General features: G+C 36.8%; 4 protein-coding genes across 13 annotated transcripts in view; 1 reads left to right on the forward strand and 3 right to left on the reverse strand.

Annotated features, from left to right (window-relative positions):
• The window catches only part of LOC124177232, a 6,148-nt gene extending 1,998 nt beyond the window's left edge, over positions 1 to 4,150 (reverse strand). The window contains exons 1-10 of one of the 2 annotated variants that reach the window (XM_046559380.1): positions 4,045 to 4,150; positions 3,738 to 3,842; positions 3,128 to 3,314; positions 2,813 to 2,973; positions 2,482 to 2,663; positions 1,618 to 1,768; positions 1,232 to 1,300; positions 949 to 1,132; positions 586 to 878; positions 66 to 337 (exon numbers count right to left, since the gene is read on the reverse strand). In XM_046559380.1, the coding sequence (XP_046415336.1) occupies positions 66 to 337; positions 586 to 878; positions 949 to 1,132; positions 1,232 to 1,300; positions 1,618 to 1,768; positions 2,482 to 2,663; positions 2,813 to 2,973; positions 3,128 to 3,314; positions 3,738 to 3,836 (1,598 nt within the window). In that variant the 5' untranslated portion in view covers positions 3,837 to 3,842; positions 4,045 to 4,150. Of the gene's footprint in view, positions 1 to 65; positions 338 to 585; positions 879 to 948; positions 1,133 to 1,231; positions 1,301 to 1,617; positions 1,769 to 2,481; positions 2,664 to 2,812; positions 2,974 to 3,127; positions 3,315 to 3,737; positions 3,984 to 4,044 lie in introns of those variants that run through there. The other variant, XM_046559381.1, reaches the window with a different exon arrangement.
• Positions 1 to 7,277, forward strand: part of LOC124177243 — a 23,881-nt gene extending 16,604 nt beyond the window's left edge. For 2 of the 7 annotated variants that reach the window (XR_006869559.1, XR_006869558.1), the window contains exons 2-4: positions 1,166 to 1,249; positions 5,064 to 5,174; positions 5,333 to 7,277. Coding sequence is in view for 2 of the 7 variants with exons in the window: in XM_046559404.1 (XP_046415360.1) it covers positions 5,136 to 5,174; positions 5,333 to 5,788 (495 nt within the window). In the remaining 5 variants the exon portion in view is untranslated. Of the gene's footprint in view, positions 1 to 1,165; positions 1,250 to 4,357; positions 4,496 to 4,555; positions 4,820 to 5,057; positions 5,175 to 5,332 lie in introns of those variants that run through there. The other 5 variants (XM_046559405.1, XR_006869556.1, XR_006869560.1 and 2 more) reach the window with 5 other exon arrangements.
• LOC124177229 (activin receptor type-1) lies at positions 6,015 to 10,886 on the reverse strand. Of its 2 annotated transcripts, none has more exons than XM_046559377.1 (7): positions 10,625 to 10,886; positions 10,103 to 10,281; positions 9,117 to 9,366; positions 8,739 to 9,001; positions 7,920 to 8,566; positions 7,594 to 7,828; positions 6,015 to 7,512 (listed from the first exon to the last, which is right to left on the reverse strand). In XM_046559377.1, the coding sequence occupies exons 1-7, from the start codon at positions 10,683 to 10,685 to the stop codon at positions 7,375 to 7,377; spliced, it is 1,773 nt and encodes a 590-aa protein (XP_046415333.1). In that variant the 5' UTR covers positions 10,686 to 10,886; the 3' UTR covers positions 6,015 to 7,374. The 2 variants fall into 2 exon arrangements, with proteins under 2 accessions (XP_046415333.1, XP_046415334.1); XM_046559378.1 differs by lacking the exon at positions 10,625 to 10,886 and adding an exon at positions 10,541 to 10,609.
• Positions 10,887 to 11,898: 1,012 nt separating this feature from the next.
• Positions 11,899 to 14,484, reverse strand: LOC124179043 (protein Rae1). 2 transcript variants are annotated; one of them, XM_046563019.1, is made up of 7 exons: positions 14,257 to 14,451; positions 13,900 to 14,169; positions 13,644 to 13,817; positions 13,493 to 13,564; positions 13,033 to 13,317; positions 12,743 to 12,937; positions 11,899 to 12,662 (listed from the first exon to the last, which is right to left on the reverse strand). In XM_046563019.1, exons 2-7 carry the CDS (start codon positions 14,152 to 14,154, stop codon positions 12,576 to 12,578), a joined length of 1,068 nt encoding a protein of 355 aa, XP_046418975.1. In that variant the 5' UTR covers positions 14,155 to 14,169; positions 14,257 to 14,451; the 3' UTR covers positions 11,899 to 12,575. The 2 variants fall into 2 exon arrangements, with proteins under 2 accessions (XP_046418975.1, XP_046418974.1); XM_046563018.1 differs by having other exon boundaries at positions 11,903 to 12,662; positions 14,333 to 14,484.

Genomic DNA, 14,484 nt, shown 5'->3' on the forward strand with positions numbered 1-14,484 from the left:
AACCGATATTATGCATACTGATCGACATGTTATTATTGAAAATATGATTTGTGACAGACACTAACCGGACAATAAAGTGGTCTCGATATTGTGTGATTGGGTCCTGATATAAAGTTTTGGATGTAGCAAGAGCAAATGGTATTGAAGTATCACGAAAGTCAACCATATAGTCCTCGTCTTGCTCTACATGCGACTTATCATTTTCCACGAGCGAACGGAACTGTGGAGTATCAACCCAAATGACCCTACAGCCATGTTTTAGTAAGCGGTCAATCCACTCATTAGAACCAAATTCAACATTCAGATCATTGTCGTCATCTGATTGCAAGTCATAAACCTAGAACCATGGTAAAAGCATTGAGGTATATTATGTCGCAATGCGTAGCATTGAACATGCTGTAATCTGGCTTTAATATCGAAATACTTATTTGGAAACCTGACTCATTATTTACTTACAACAAAATCCTTTACATTGCGAGGGAATACAAATAAAATTGTTTTTATTCAAATGTTTTCAACACCACACAGAGAACTGTATTATTTTGAAATAGAAGAATTTTAGAACAAAGTAGGGATGAAACTTACCGAACAACCGCATCTTTCTTTTAAATTATCTCTGAAAGATCTCATTTCTTCCATGAACGAATCCGGACCCTTTGTGTAAATTATTAAAATTCTGTTGGGCTTCTCTTTGTACAGTAACGGACTTACTGTGTTGAAGGGTACATCATTCACCGTATGGCTTCTTCCACGTTGGATTCTGAAAAATTTAATTATCCAAAAGAGCAATATTACTGCCAAGAGAACGCCAACTGAAATTAATGAAAGCTCATCAAGATTCCATTCATCTTTAGGCTTTCCAGGCTTCTTAAAATGAGCTGCAATTAAGACAATCAGATTCATTAATTGTATCAATTCCTGGTTAGCATAATAACATGAATATCTCACTTAGATAGAACCTCCCAATCAGGGCATAATTCCTCCATTGTCCCACCTTAAGCCATAGATCGCCACATTGGTTTTGTATCACGGTTTGTGAGAATTGTGCAAAGTAACGGACATCACCTTGTTTCAGTCCTTCCCATTCGACCTTAATGCTCCAGGCACCATTCGTTAGATTCTCATGGTCCAACTGTGTGCATCAATTGTTTGATTTTGATTTTAGAATCACAGAAAATGATGGAGGAAACTGGTTCAGATAAGAATATTTTTTGAGGAATATAACACTTACTGGCCATGAAAGACTAAGGTTTGTGTCACTTTTCTCGCATATTGGTTTTTTCAATTCTTTTTTGTCATTCTGTGAATACGAAGAGTTAAGTTAGCCATACATTATATCATGTCGTAAAAAGTGTCGGATACACACGTCCATTCCTTATTTCATTTACAACAAAGAATAGACATCGTATACAATTATGACCTAATCAATTGTCCCTGTGCGTAATGTAACATTCTACACATGTATGGACGCTCAGATTGATTTTGATACATTGAAGGCCACCTATGGCACCTGTTTCCCATTTCAAACAAGTGGCAGCAGACTACAGCAGTGTCCTTCAATGTTTTAGAATCAATTTAAGGATCTATACAATGAATATCAGAGTAGTCGTACGTTACCATGCGCACATGGCAAATCTGTGTTGCCGGTGATGTGATGGCATTCAAATCACTTTCAGTTGCGAACTTTTCTTTATCAATTTCCCACAACTCAAGATTCAATTGCAAACAGGTTGTTCGTATGGTCATATGAAAAGGTAACGCTCGACTCCTGAAAATAACATTACACGGTTCCTTCTTGTATCTAATATTTTGTATCATCATTGACGTTGATAAATATGAAAATCAAAACTATTAAATAGTAATCTAATAGTATTTTATCAAGGAACTATGCGGGTTTGTTATGGAATATTTAGCCAAGCAACATTCTTCATTGTCGTTATAATGATGTATCGTTTAAGTCCTCAATCCAAAAGAAATAAAAATTTTATTCCTAGCATTGATGAAGTGGACTCTTTTTGCACATAGTGAAGACGCGCAAATTCAAAAGTTTCAATAAATTGGAAAAAGAACTAATATAGCAGCTTTTGTAAAATTGTAGGTTCTTCAGTGCAATCAGAAACAAAAATCGAAAATGTGAAGTATACTTCTACACTTCTACTACAAAACGGGAAGTGTGCCAGGAGTAATTTTTTTTCATATAAGAAAATTGTTGTTTGAAATTTGTGTCAATAAATACCAAAGGTAATTACCAAACGCAACTTGGATAGACACAATTGGTACACTAAACAGGTGTAGGCTTCATCGCATATTAGAAAGTCGACATCACTTGCAGATAATTATGTTAGGCTTTGCAAAATTGATGCCCATAGTTTCTTAAGGTCGGTATATTATTTTTCAAAATTTACGTGAATTTATCCACAACAGATGACAGTCAACAATGCAACCAACACGGCACATTGTTGTAAATCAATTAAAACTCACGTTAAAGCAGCCAAATGCGAAATATTTTCAAAATGGCATTTCAAGGTTGTATCATAGAGAGGATATGTGGTATTGTAAAAATATGGACCCCACAACCAACTCTTTTCTTCTCTATTTGTCATGACAAAATAATAACAGCCAGTAAATATGTCGATAAATGTACCATTAGCAGGCACACCTTTCTGAAATAAAAAGATAAGTTGAAAGAAAAACAAAATCAAAATACAAACTAAAGAACCTAAGATCTTGTATTAATGACTTGTTGTCTACAATGAGCGTTTGAATTAATATCGACTGTTACATATACAGCCACACATCCTAAATTACCCACTTTTATAGACAATGATGAATCCTCTGCTTTAGGCGTATTTTGGAGCAGATTAATATCTTTTGTAGGGTCACAAGGACATTCCTTCTTATTCTTCACATGTGGTTTCGCTAGTAGAGTAAGATTGAAATTTTCTCGTGGACTTGTTACATTCCAATCAATTCCTTAAGACAAATATAAAAAAAATGAATTTAATCACTATGTGAAATGAAATATTTCAATACTGAATCATTAATCAAGATATAATTAGTATATGCACAAGTGCGATTGGCAATTACATTCCAACAATATGTATAGCTATTAAAAAAAATGTCATACCGCTAAAACCAGCAAAATCTGGATATTGTGTAGACTGTTGGTGTTGAAGCCAACTGGGTGGCTCGGACGACTTGGGTTCATAGTCACACTGATTATTTTGGTTCAAATTTGCCGAACTGGACTGACTGTCGAATTTAAGCTTTACACACGTACGCTGTGGCGGACTAAAGTTCCACTCTCGCCAAGTCTAAAACGAGTAACCACGTCTGAGTAGAGATAGTTATAAATTTGACCGTTACAGCTTTTGGCAAAAACGAATTAAGAAAAAATATTTCACAACTCTGACGACCTATTAGATGCAGTATCAAATTAGTTTGATTATAATATATATGAGGCATTCTTCACTTTTTTTTTATCCTCTCGGACCTGATTCATAATTGGTTATATTGCAGTACTACTTAAAAGTACTCTCTGTGAATTTTTTCAGATTTTTCAATTTACTCGTTTCGGAAACGTTTTTTTTTTTTAAGCCTGTATATCGTAAAAGATTGGAGTCTGACAAAAAAAATTGTAACAGAATTATACTGCGTCTAAAAATTGTTATTTTGTCATACAATTATTTTACATAAATTTAGAGAATAGAATTTAAAAATTTAAATATAAATAATACATTATTATGTCCAGTTTCCTTGCCATACCCTACATCAGCGCACACACGGAGAATTATCCAACAAATCCAGATGGAAACAGTCAAATTTCTCTCCCTCATTATTCACTGCAAATTCAAACACTGGCTTAACATTCTATTTTCCTGGCATCAACTAAGAAGTTGGTGTATCTATTTGTCAATGGTGGGAGGTAATAATAATATACGAGTGAAGATTATCAATTACGTTGGGGGATTTTTGTTGTTTTAGACTTCACGCACGACTTGAATGATAAATCGAAAGAACCTAGTCTTCGCTCTATAATCGTACCTGTTGCACGCGAGTGTGTGGCAAGCGTACTTGAAAGTTTCGCACGCCACTTTGGTCTGGATTTTGAGGGGCAGAAAAATACTGCAGTCGGCAATGCGAACAAAATACGTGACCCTAGGCGACCCGGTATTAAAACGCACCTGGTGGCGCTTTCCTTGCTTCATTGGCAAACCTATTGGTCAAAAATTCCATGGCAGAACATGACTACCCGTAAAAATCTAGCCTAAGTGTAAATAAAGCCGAAGCTAGAATTACTTTTGGCGCATCCTCGTTAGAGAGGAATAGCCGCTAGAAAAAGAAAAAGAAGAGGAAGAATTATTTGAAACAGAAAATACAATTTTTACGAGATATGTGGTGAAAACAAGGCTAGGACCATCACTGGGCGCTTGTCTATGATGATCATAGCTTGGCAGGATCGTAGGATGAAAGAACACAAATAACCATCTAATTGGTCAGTATTTATAATCATCCGATTGAATTTTTCCGAATCTAATCGTGTATTCCATCGTAGTTCGGGCCCGATCGACAGGCACAAAAGAAACAATTATCTCGGCGTGCGGCTCCATCTTGATAGGTGTATACGTAAATCAGTACAGCCCCATTGTATATACGTCTGAACGAAAACACTCCAACATATTTCTGCGTGCAATGAAAATGAATTTGAGTGTTTTCGTTCACATTTTGCATGTAGAATGTGGCTGTTGAGCACTTTTTCGTGATTGAGATACGTGGACTTCGATATATACGTCACATCTAAATCGACGAGGGCATGGACGTGTGTATTATCTAAATATATTCAGGACGTTATTTTTCCTGGTCACGCTATGCCCTCATCCAGGAAATAATGATTATCTGTACACTTTTTTTTATGAATGAATATTCTTTGTCTAAGTTGAACGCAAGTACTATAAAGCTTGAGATTGCATGTTACGAATTACTTCAGCATTAGATTAACCTTTGGTTCCAAAATAATAAAAATAATTGCTCATATATTTATTGCAATACTGTAATATTTTTAGGAACTGAAGGAACCAGAATAAAATAAAAACAAATCAGACGTAATTCTGACCAAGCAACGCAATTACTGTACGATGCAAAAACAAATGTTATCTGCCAAAGTTCAAAGTGTGGTTAGTATATGTTGCCTAATGTGATGGTTATTCAGTCGTACATATCTGGTAATGCCTACCATCATTTGAACTACGAGTTATTTCTCTTTGCATCCAGGCTAATCTCGAAATATTTGAATGACTAAAAATATTGAATATAATTTGTTGCATTTTTACAGAACAAGGCATTGGACTTACTTAGATCCAGGCAGGAGAGTCAAGCTGCGAAGAAGCACAGAAAGATTTTAAACAGCATAGATGACAGAACTAAGTTTCATTGTTGTAGTAGTAAAATGCACAACAGACGCAATCGTAAGACAAAGAAAGTGGCTTCGTCAGGATTTTCTCATGCCTTAATAGCCACTGAAATGAGAAAATGCCTAATGAGACATGACTGGGCTCATATAACCGAACTCTTACCACTCTTGTTAAGAGGGCATTCAGAAACAGAGCCACTCATGTGGAGGTATCTAATTATACAAATATTGTACGGTACCAAAGGTAATTTGGCAATGCTTAATCATTTCCTCGAAATGTCTGTGCGTACTCAAAGTTCAGATTTTCTAAATGTGGTATTAGCACTTCCCGCTCAAATAAAAGAAACTGACTCCATGTCAATTGAGTTTGACAGTTAATGCTATAAACTTGAATCATTTAGAACAATTAGGTATTACAAGAATATGAGAATAACATAACATGCCACATAAGTGTTTTCCGGTATCTGAATTAGAAGTAATTGTTTGTGGAAAATAACGCTTTACCACGTCAAAAAATTACGGAATTAGCGCAAATAAATGAATGCCTCATATTTTGACATGTGTTGTTGATGAAAATGGGAAATTCGCTAATTATTCGATTACACATTATATACTTGTATATTACTTATTTTCGTACATTTTTTTATGATAAACATAATAAAAGTTAATATTAATACAAAGATACTATTTACAACGACTCTCAATAGATCATCGACGTTTCCAATAATATAAACTATGTAAGTGATGCGCACAACAATAGGGCATTATGTACACGTGTTGTAGCAATAAAAATATAAAAACAACCACAAGGTAACATATAAAATACAGTTAAAGACTGTCCGAAAAACGTTCGGACTGCCTTTCATTGATTACCTACGTGAAATCAATTTGTACATACAAAGAGTACCTACAAAATGCGTTTGTATTGACGAATTCAAATTCAGGTACAAGCTATGGCAATTTTACAGAATAACTATATTGAACAGCAACTGAATGATGTTCGAAAAATTCGTTCTTCATCGTGCAAGTTTATTATTGACTTCCAAGTAGCTGTGAAAACTCAGGGTGGTCACACAATTTGAATTTGGAAATTCTGTTTCCCTGACCGAAATTACGCTTTTCCTCTGACTTCTTGCTTGGGTTTATCGCATTTGGAAACACTTTTCCTGTATTTTCGAAAATGTTTGAAGTAAATATTTACTTCATTAATAGAACGTCAAAGTTTTGGTCTGCAGCATACATGTTGTATGCGTATCATCATTCTGATCTATACAGATAAATGATAATAATTGAGCAAGTGCAGGAATTCAAAAGATAAACCAAAAACTCGAGCGCATATAGCAGACAAGAAAATTGACAATCTTCCAATTTAAATCATCAATAATATTTGAAAAAACAAAATCCTCTAATATATCCCATTTTTCCAGGTTTTCCAGATGAGTGGCCACCCTGAAATTGATTACGCACAGCAGACCCAGTGACATTTGAAGAAACAGGTCATTCTCAGCAGACATCTATCTCACAACTAGTTTCATTCATACTGTTTTCTTAGCTGGAACCAAGGTACAGCTCTGGTTGGAAACCTTAAGCTTGTCTTTCGCAACTACGTACAGTTAAAAAATTCTTCCATAACGTTGCAGCAGCTTGTAACTGATTTATAGACATGATTTATACATTATTACATCACAAACTTAAGATTCTAATTGATGCTATTTCTGAGTAGCTGTACTGATAGTTTTAACTGCGGTTCAATGATGTAATGTGAAATAAAATTCATGAGATAGTACTAGAAGACTTGCAAGCATCGCCTTAATATGTGGACAGACGATATTTTCTATACTCTCAGAGGTAATGACACAAAGTTTCATACTGGTTGAAAAAATTTGACATGAATAAAATGATGATTTGATGAAATTATAGTAATAATAAATACGTGTGTGAGAACTGGTAGGTGAAGTTACCAGTCAGTCTAGGGGCAAATGAACATGAGGGTCATTTGATGCCAGCTTCACAAGCGTTTTCTTCACTCTGAGTACCGGGAGACGTGCAGCAGGTTTCCCATGCCAACACTCGCGAATCAATTTTCCCATTCCAGCGAGAGTCTAAAAAACACCATGCATGTAGTAAATTGATTTTGTTTTTCTATTGCAGTCAATAAAAATACATTATATAAAAAAACTTACAGGATCTGAGTGCCATCGGTTTGGAAGAGGTGGTCTTCGCTGATTCAGCGACACCAATTTTCGCATTTCTTCAAAAGAGGGTTCTTGGTTGCTACCCGAAAGCCACTCAGAATAAGGAGCAGCATAATCCAAAGCCACACCACTACTCACGCATCTCCGACTTACCTCCCACATAACCAGTGCTAAACTGTAAATATCTGCACGACGAAAACTCTCTAAACACTCTATGTTTATTCTGTAATCAGAAATTTAATAGTATCTTGTTAGATTTGAGTTAAGATAAAAGTTAAGATGTAAAAACTCAACAAACATAACATTGTGCATACGTTTGATCGAGGACTTCTGGACTCATGTACCGCTTGGTACCTTGACGAAGATCAACTCGATCCATGGTGAGACGTTCCTGAGTTACAGCAAGTGCGAAATCTGATATTGCGCAGGCACCATTTGCTTTGACAAGTATATTTTTGGTTTTCAAGTCGCGGTGCGACATTGCTGGTTTTCCTCGGGTTCCATTAATTTCAGTGTGTAAATAAAGTAGTCCGTTTGCCACACTCAGACAGATGTTCAGCGTTTGGTGGTGTGTCAGGGGATGGGGCGAACGATTTAAATGATTATAAAGAGAGCCAAGTGGATGGTAGTGTGTCACTAGCCACAATTGAGTGCAGCTTCCTCTGCTTGTCATATCGGTGCCGACATATCCGAGAATATTGTCGTGACGTGATGGTAAAAGTCTAGAATATACCTCCGTTTCACGAGTCCATGCGGCTTCATCTCTTGAGAAGTATATTTTTACAGCTACGCACTCCCCGTGCCAGACACCACGCCATACTTCGCCACCAAATCCGCCACCTCCACCACTTCCACTTCCTAAGCATTCAACTAATGCTACCTGTTTTGCTAGTGTACGTTGAACAAGTAATGGTAATCCTGATCCTGAACCGCTAGTCAGACTCCGTCCATCCAAATATTCCTGTTTAGTAGATAAACAAATCACAATGATTATACCAATAAGTATGCACTTGCCAATGATTTCACTCATTTGCAAGTAATTTTACGTATTTGCAAATATACTGCAGTACTCAGGCCAAAGGTGATGTCATCGAAATATCACATCTGGCCTGCTAATGATTACAATTTGATACCTTGAGGGTGCTATCACCAGCAGCAGTTGCTCTGAGCTCATGCGTATGATAGGTGGAAGTTGTGGAGGGAGATGAGGAAAAATGAAGTGAGGAAGGCTCTAGTTCTGAGTCAACTAGAAGTTTGTTTCGTCGAGGGACCAATGGGCGCTTGCGACGTGTCCTACGAATGAGTATACAAGCGAGTATGCCGCTTCCGACTACTCCAAGTCCAACCATCGGACCCAGGATTGCCAGAGTCAGTTTTACTGCATAATCTTCCACTCCTGTAAAGGAAAAACTATTGTTATAGCTAAACCATCAAATTTTCATGAACTTCAGTATGAATGAAACGTCAATAATTTATATTTATTTTTCTTCTATCTTTCAACTTCTATTCACCGTTCGATTGCTCCGGGGAATACTGCGAGGGCAGGTCAGGAAAAGGTCCGTTATTACATAAATCACCCTGGCAGCATACAACGCTGAATTGTCCACCTCTAGTTGAACTGCTTGCTTGTCTCTTTTTTCCACTACCATTTCCAACTGGTTGTTGTTTGCTACATATCAACGGCATCTGTTCAGGTTTTATGGTACAACCTCTACTCAGTTGCTGTGTCCCATCTGCTTCCTGCACTTTGGACTTCCAGCACTGATGGGGAAGAAAATTAAATTGGTATTACACTACCACTTTTGTGTGTTAAGGCTCAGATGATCACTTAACAAACCAGCCATATGTTTCTTCCAATTTATACACATGATGAACGATAATCTTTTATTGTAAAAATACTGTATGGTTTCATCACTGTAAGAAGTTTCACTTCAATTGACACTATTTTAAATTTAATGTATGATTTATCCGCATCAGATCTGATTGTACGAAAAATATAAATGCAATTTGAATTTATAAGATGATATAGGAAAATTGCACTCAAGACAAAGCAAGAACTCTGAACTTTGAAAAGCTTCTACTACTTTATTAAATTTGCTCTCAGTTCCAGCTATGCGTTGAAAAATTGCATTTCAAACGGTATTCATATTGACATAAATCAAAAATGGAGTGAGCGCTGAAGCTATCTTTATTGAACTAATAGATATTGTCTTCCTAAAACTGAGTAGACCAGTTACTTGTTGGAAAAATAAATATTTCAATGACATGAATGATAACAAGCAGCGCAGGTATTATTTTTACTCAATAGTCAACTTGAGTCCATTTATGTAATGAAAAGTTATGTGGTTGATTCTGTCTTATTGGTACAAAACTGAAATTGAGAGAGAAGAAAACTGGATCTAGCTGATTAATAACAAATAAATGGATGATTTAATAAAACTAGTGCAAGTGATAAATGATATGTAGAAAAATCTCTCTGGAAAGGTTTTGAACCTACTGTGATTGCATCGTTGCAGGTTTCTTCAGACGAACAATCTGGAGGATCACAAGAGAGGCACTTGTAACGTTTTTGGGTTGAAATACCGCCCGTAATCTGACGATGTTCAAGAGGATCAGGTGGTTCTTCATTGTCCATGGAAACGTCAACCTCCCTCAATCCTATACTTTGTTTTTCTCCTGTTAAATCCAAAACGACATGAAATAATTTGATACACACTGGCATAGGGATGCAAAATTATGCACGCCAAGTTCGTACTCGGAAAATCATAATTGTTTTAAAATTTCGTGAAAACAGCCGTTGAATCTCTTACGGCACTGTTCGTATTTCTTCCGTTAACACATGAACTACCCCTTTTTTGAGGGAGATGTAAAAGAAGAAATTTAGTCATTTCGTTGCCGTTTGTGGCACTGATAAGGGCTATTAATATTGCGTTACTCAGCTGATGCTCGTATCCTTAAAAAATTTTCTTCGGTAAACACAAAGTAGAATAATCCTGTATGCGTGCATTAAGGCTCGTACCTGGACATAATTTGAACGTCAACAAAAGCACAAAATGCGTGATAAATATAACATCCGCCATGTCTGTGCGCGTCAAAACAATAAACTACTTGTCTCAGATCACGGTCTTACATACAGGTCTTGCAACGAACTGAAATTTGAGTGGTGGGGGTAGCCGCGTTATTGTCCAAATTTTTTTGCCACTACTGACCACTACGCAGCGCTGTCAGTTATTCATAGGACATATGACTGACATTACCAACGTAAGGTTATCTGTGTACGAGTATCAAAAAGATTGGTTAGGGTTCCGCCAAAGAATATTAATAAGCTTATGAATAACTCGTAGCGTCGCTCTTGTGGCCATAAGTTGTACTTTTGTTCCGGACGTGAACTGACTACCCCCCACCACGTTCGTTGCAAGACCTGTATGTAAGACCGTGACTCAGAAACTACCAAAAAATATCGAGTTCCACTCATTGTCGCGATGACTGAAGATATATAAAGACTGCTAGCCTCATAGGACTTCTCGTAATCGAAAATGGACAAGATAAATTCATTATCAAGCGCCCTCTGCGTCCTTCCCTGCACGCGCAAATCAATTCGGCAAGATTGTTTGTGAAAAAAATTTGAGTTAGTTATTATTTTACAAAAGACGTAGCTATATCATGATTTATTCTGTTTTCAATAATAATCTGATGCGGTTATCGATGAAGTAATGGTAGGTTCATGCGGAATGAATGCCGGTGGTTTCACCTCCGTGAAGTTGGCCCCCCGAAGAAACGTAGAATGTCGATGGGCTTATAATATACCTATTTATTACTTGAACAATTATTGATATGAAAACATAATCCATGTTGAAGTATCACCAGGGTGTGTAACAAAAAAAAATACGTTTCGAATTACAGATGAGAGATATGTTAATTATAAGCTATTCAAAAAATGGAAAATAAAAGATAGATAGGTGATTATTAATCAATGAATAAAATTACGGAGAACATTGCATTATATTGCTTCATATATTGTATTACTGAAGTTATAAACAGTAACTGACAGTTCTTAAGTTCTTCTCGTTACTCCGTTTGATGGCTACAAGGCTTTCTACATTCAAGTGCCATACGGTTGTCATTTTAAACCCAACACAGTTGCAGGCTTACCAACAGGAAATAAATTTTTGTCATTAAAGTACTGTGTGTAGCTGACAGAGAGAAACCTAATTGTAGCTGAGTACAAACTTTATCCCACAGATTTAAACAACCCCCACTTAAAGTGTATGTGTATACCAGACAAGAGAGGCCCGGCTTTAGCTGTGCAGTCTTTTTCGTATTACGGCACCAGCTCAGTACACTGACCGCGCAGTCCATCTCCAATAAGTCTATGGTCGTGAGTCACAGCGGACAGAGCGTATAGTCATATTTTTCACCAAGTAGTAGCATGAAATCCGTTCATTTCTCACACTTACAGAGTCTTTTACAAAACAGTAATTCCGTGACAAAATGTACAGTAATACCAAACGTACAGTAAAAATGTTTGCATTTCAAACGACGAAGTTCACAGCATTGACTGAGGAATATATCAGTCAACATTCACGGTCTCTGCAGGAGGGTTGATATAGAAAGTTGCAGTCTTACAATTAGGGGGATTATTTTAAATTTATTTGGAGTCGATCTAGGGATTGGCCCGGACAAAAATTCGTCAACACCCTAAATAAGGATCACCCTACTGGCTATGTGTAAAAATATGGATGTAGATGACGATTACGTGATTTATTCACAACATATTAAAGCTTCGTCTTTGCAGCAGTGACAATTGAAATTAATATTAAAGGTGTATGAAAATAAATAGTAAATGGTATACATATAAAACGTATTGGTAATATTTGTTACATGTGGAACAGCAACATCTTTAAAAGATGTGATTATGCTGCAAGTCGGAGACAGTAATGTGTATAATGTTACTTGATTCTTCATCTTAATCAGGAAGGATTCCTTGGCTTAAGTTCATCGTAGCACGATCTCAGGAAGATGTGATTCTTCTTCATCGGATTATAGAACTCGTGGCCCTAAAATATGCAACACAACAATTTGTATCGATATCAAACTTACAATAATTAATTACTTCAAATAATTAAGGCTTGCACACCTTAGCCCAATCGTAAGAAACAGCATAGGCAAAGATTTGACCATTATGGTTGAAGCAACACCGTGTGATAGCTTGTTCCATTGGTTCTGAAGGCTTCAACTTGGTCCGTGCATCTTTATCCCAAAAACTGAAAGTTCCATCACTTCCCACTGTAGCCAATGTACCATGAATTGGATGGAATGCTATATCATTCACCTGTGAATATAATTTAGCGGGATTAGCATAGCATGATTCACTGTTTTTTCATAAAACGGTTGTGAAGTTGAACATTTTTTATTATTTAAACACACCGCATAGATATCTTGAAACCCACTAGAAGCGCCATTAGATCTATGGCATTTGAAAGTAAAATTGTCCTTCGGATTGGCAGGGTTTACGTATTGGATAGCCACACGGCCTTCAACACTGCCAAGGGCATATCCAGTTGGCACTTTTTTCTTGTCCCTAAATATTGCCAGGCATCGATGTTGATACTTTAGCGGTGATTCGATCCGCTTATATTCATGAGGCGTTCCCTCCAGTTGATAAACGATCAGACCTCGTCCAGCAGTTCCAACAACAGCCATGGGATAATCCTAAGTACAATTCATTTTTGCTTACTTAGGATCATTATAAATTTCCAATTTTAGTACATTTTGGATTAAATCTCCTTCAGAGGAAGTTTGGCTTTAAACAAAATTGTTCCATAAGGCTTCTAAGATAATGAAAAACAGAAACCAAATAGGATTTCTGAATGGTTCTCATACATACCACATCAGCACAATAACACCTCTCAGGCAGGTTGATGGTCATCAGTGGCTTGGGACTTCGAGTATCCCAAAACTGGAATGAAATAAATTATGAGCATCATGTATCGCGGCATATCATATCAGTAATGAAAAGAGGAAAGTACAAAGTTTACCTTGAGAGTTTTGTCCCAAGAACCAGTCATAAGGCAACTGTAATTGGAGCCTTTTATCCAGTGGCAAGTCTTGATCGGAGCATCGTGAGCTGCGACTTGAATACATTGATTAGAACCAAGGTCCCAGCACTTTGCCATTTTGTCACACGCAGCCATAAAAACCTTCGTACCATCCTGAAAGAGAGGCACATGTTTAAAAACGTAAGAATGATATATAAGGCTGCACGTCATTGATGAAACTTTAAAATTAACGCACATCACTCCAACAGACATCAAGAACAGGTCCCGCCATTGTCTGCATAGATTTAGGTACTGTTTTACCAGACTGTTCGACCTCCCAACATCTAACATTGCAGTCCCATGAACCAGCCACTAAGAAATTTTGCGGAATTGTCGCAGGACTGAATGCTAGACTCGACACTGAATCATCGGGTGGTGAAACTACCTCAAAATCTTTCATAGGATTTACGGTTGCACCGCCTCCCCCGAGAGCCCCGGCTTGATTAAACATCTTCGAAGTCCAACGCTGAAAATGGAATAAAACTTCAATCTACAAAGATAATTAAAGTATCAGCGTTACTCGGCGAAGTGTCATAACCTAAAATATCTAAACTTGAATATAGCATAATAATTTTCCTTTGATTCTGGTATTCTGTAGTCAAATAGTGAATTCGATAATATGAACGTACGCTATCGTTTTATCACAGAATTACTTGTTGAAAATTATGTATCATCAGTAAAATTATACAACTTGTTTAGTCCAATGAAAACAGGATAACTTCAGCGGCACGGTTGAATCGGTAAATGGTTTCTGATGGTTCCCTGTTGGTTCAGTGCAGAA

The sequence above is a fragment of the Neodiprion fabricii genome, chromosome 3 (genome assembly GCF_021155785.1).
Source record: "Neodiprion fabricii isolate iyNeoFabr1 chromosome 3, iyNeoFabr1.1, whole genome shotgun sequence".
In the NCBI taxonomy this organism is placed as follows: domain Eukaryota; kingdom Metazoa; phylum Arthropoda; class Insecta; order Hymenoptera; family Diprionidae; genus Neodiprion; species Neodiprion fabricii.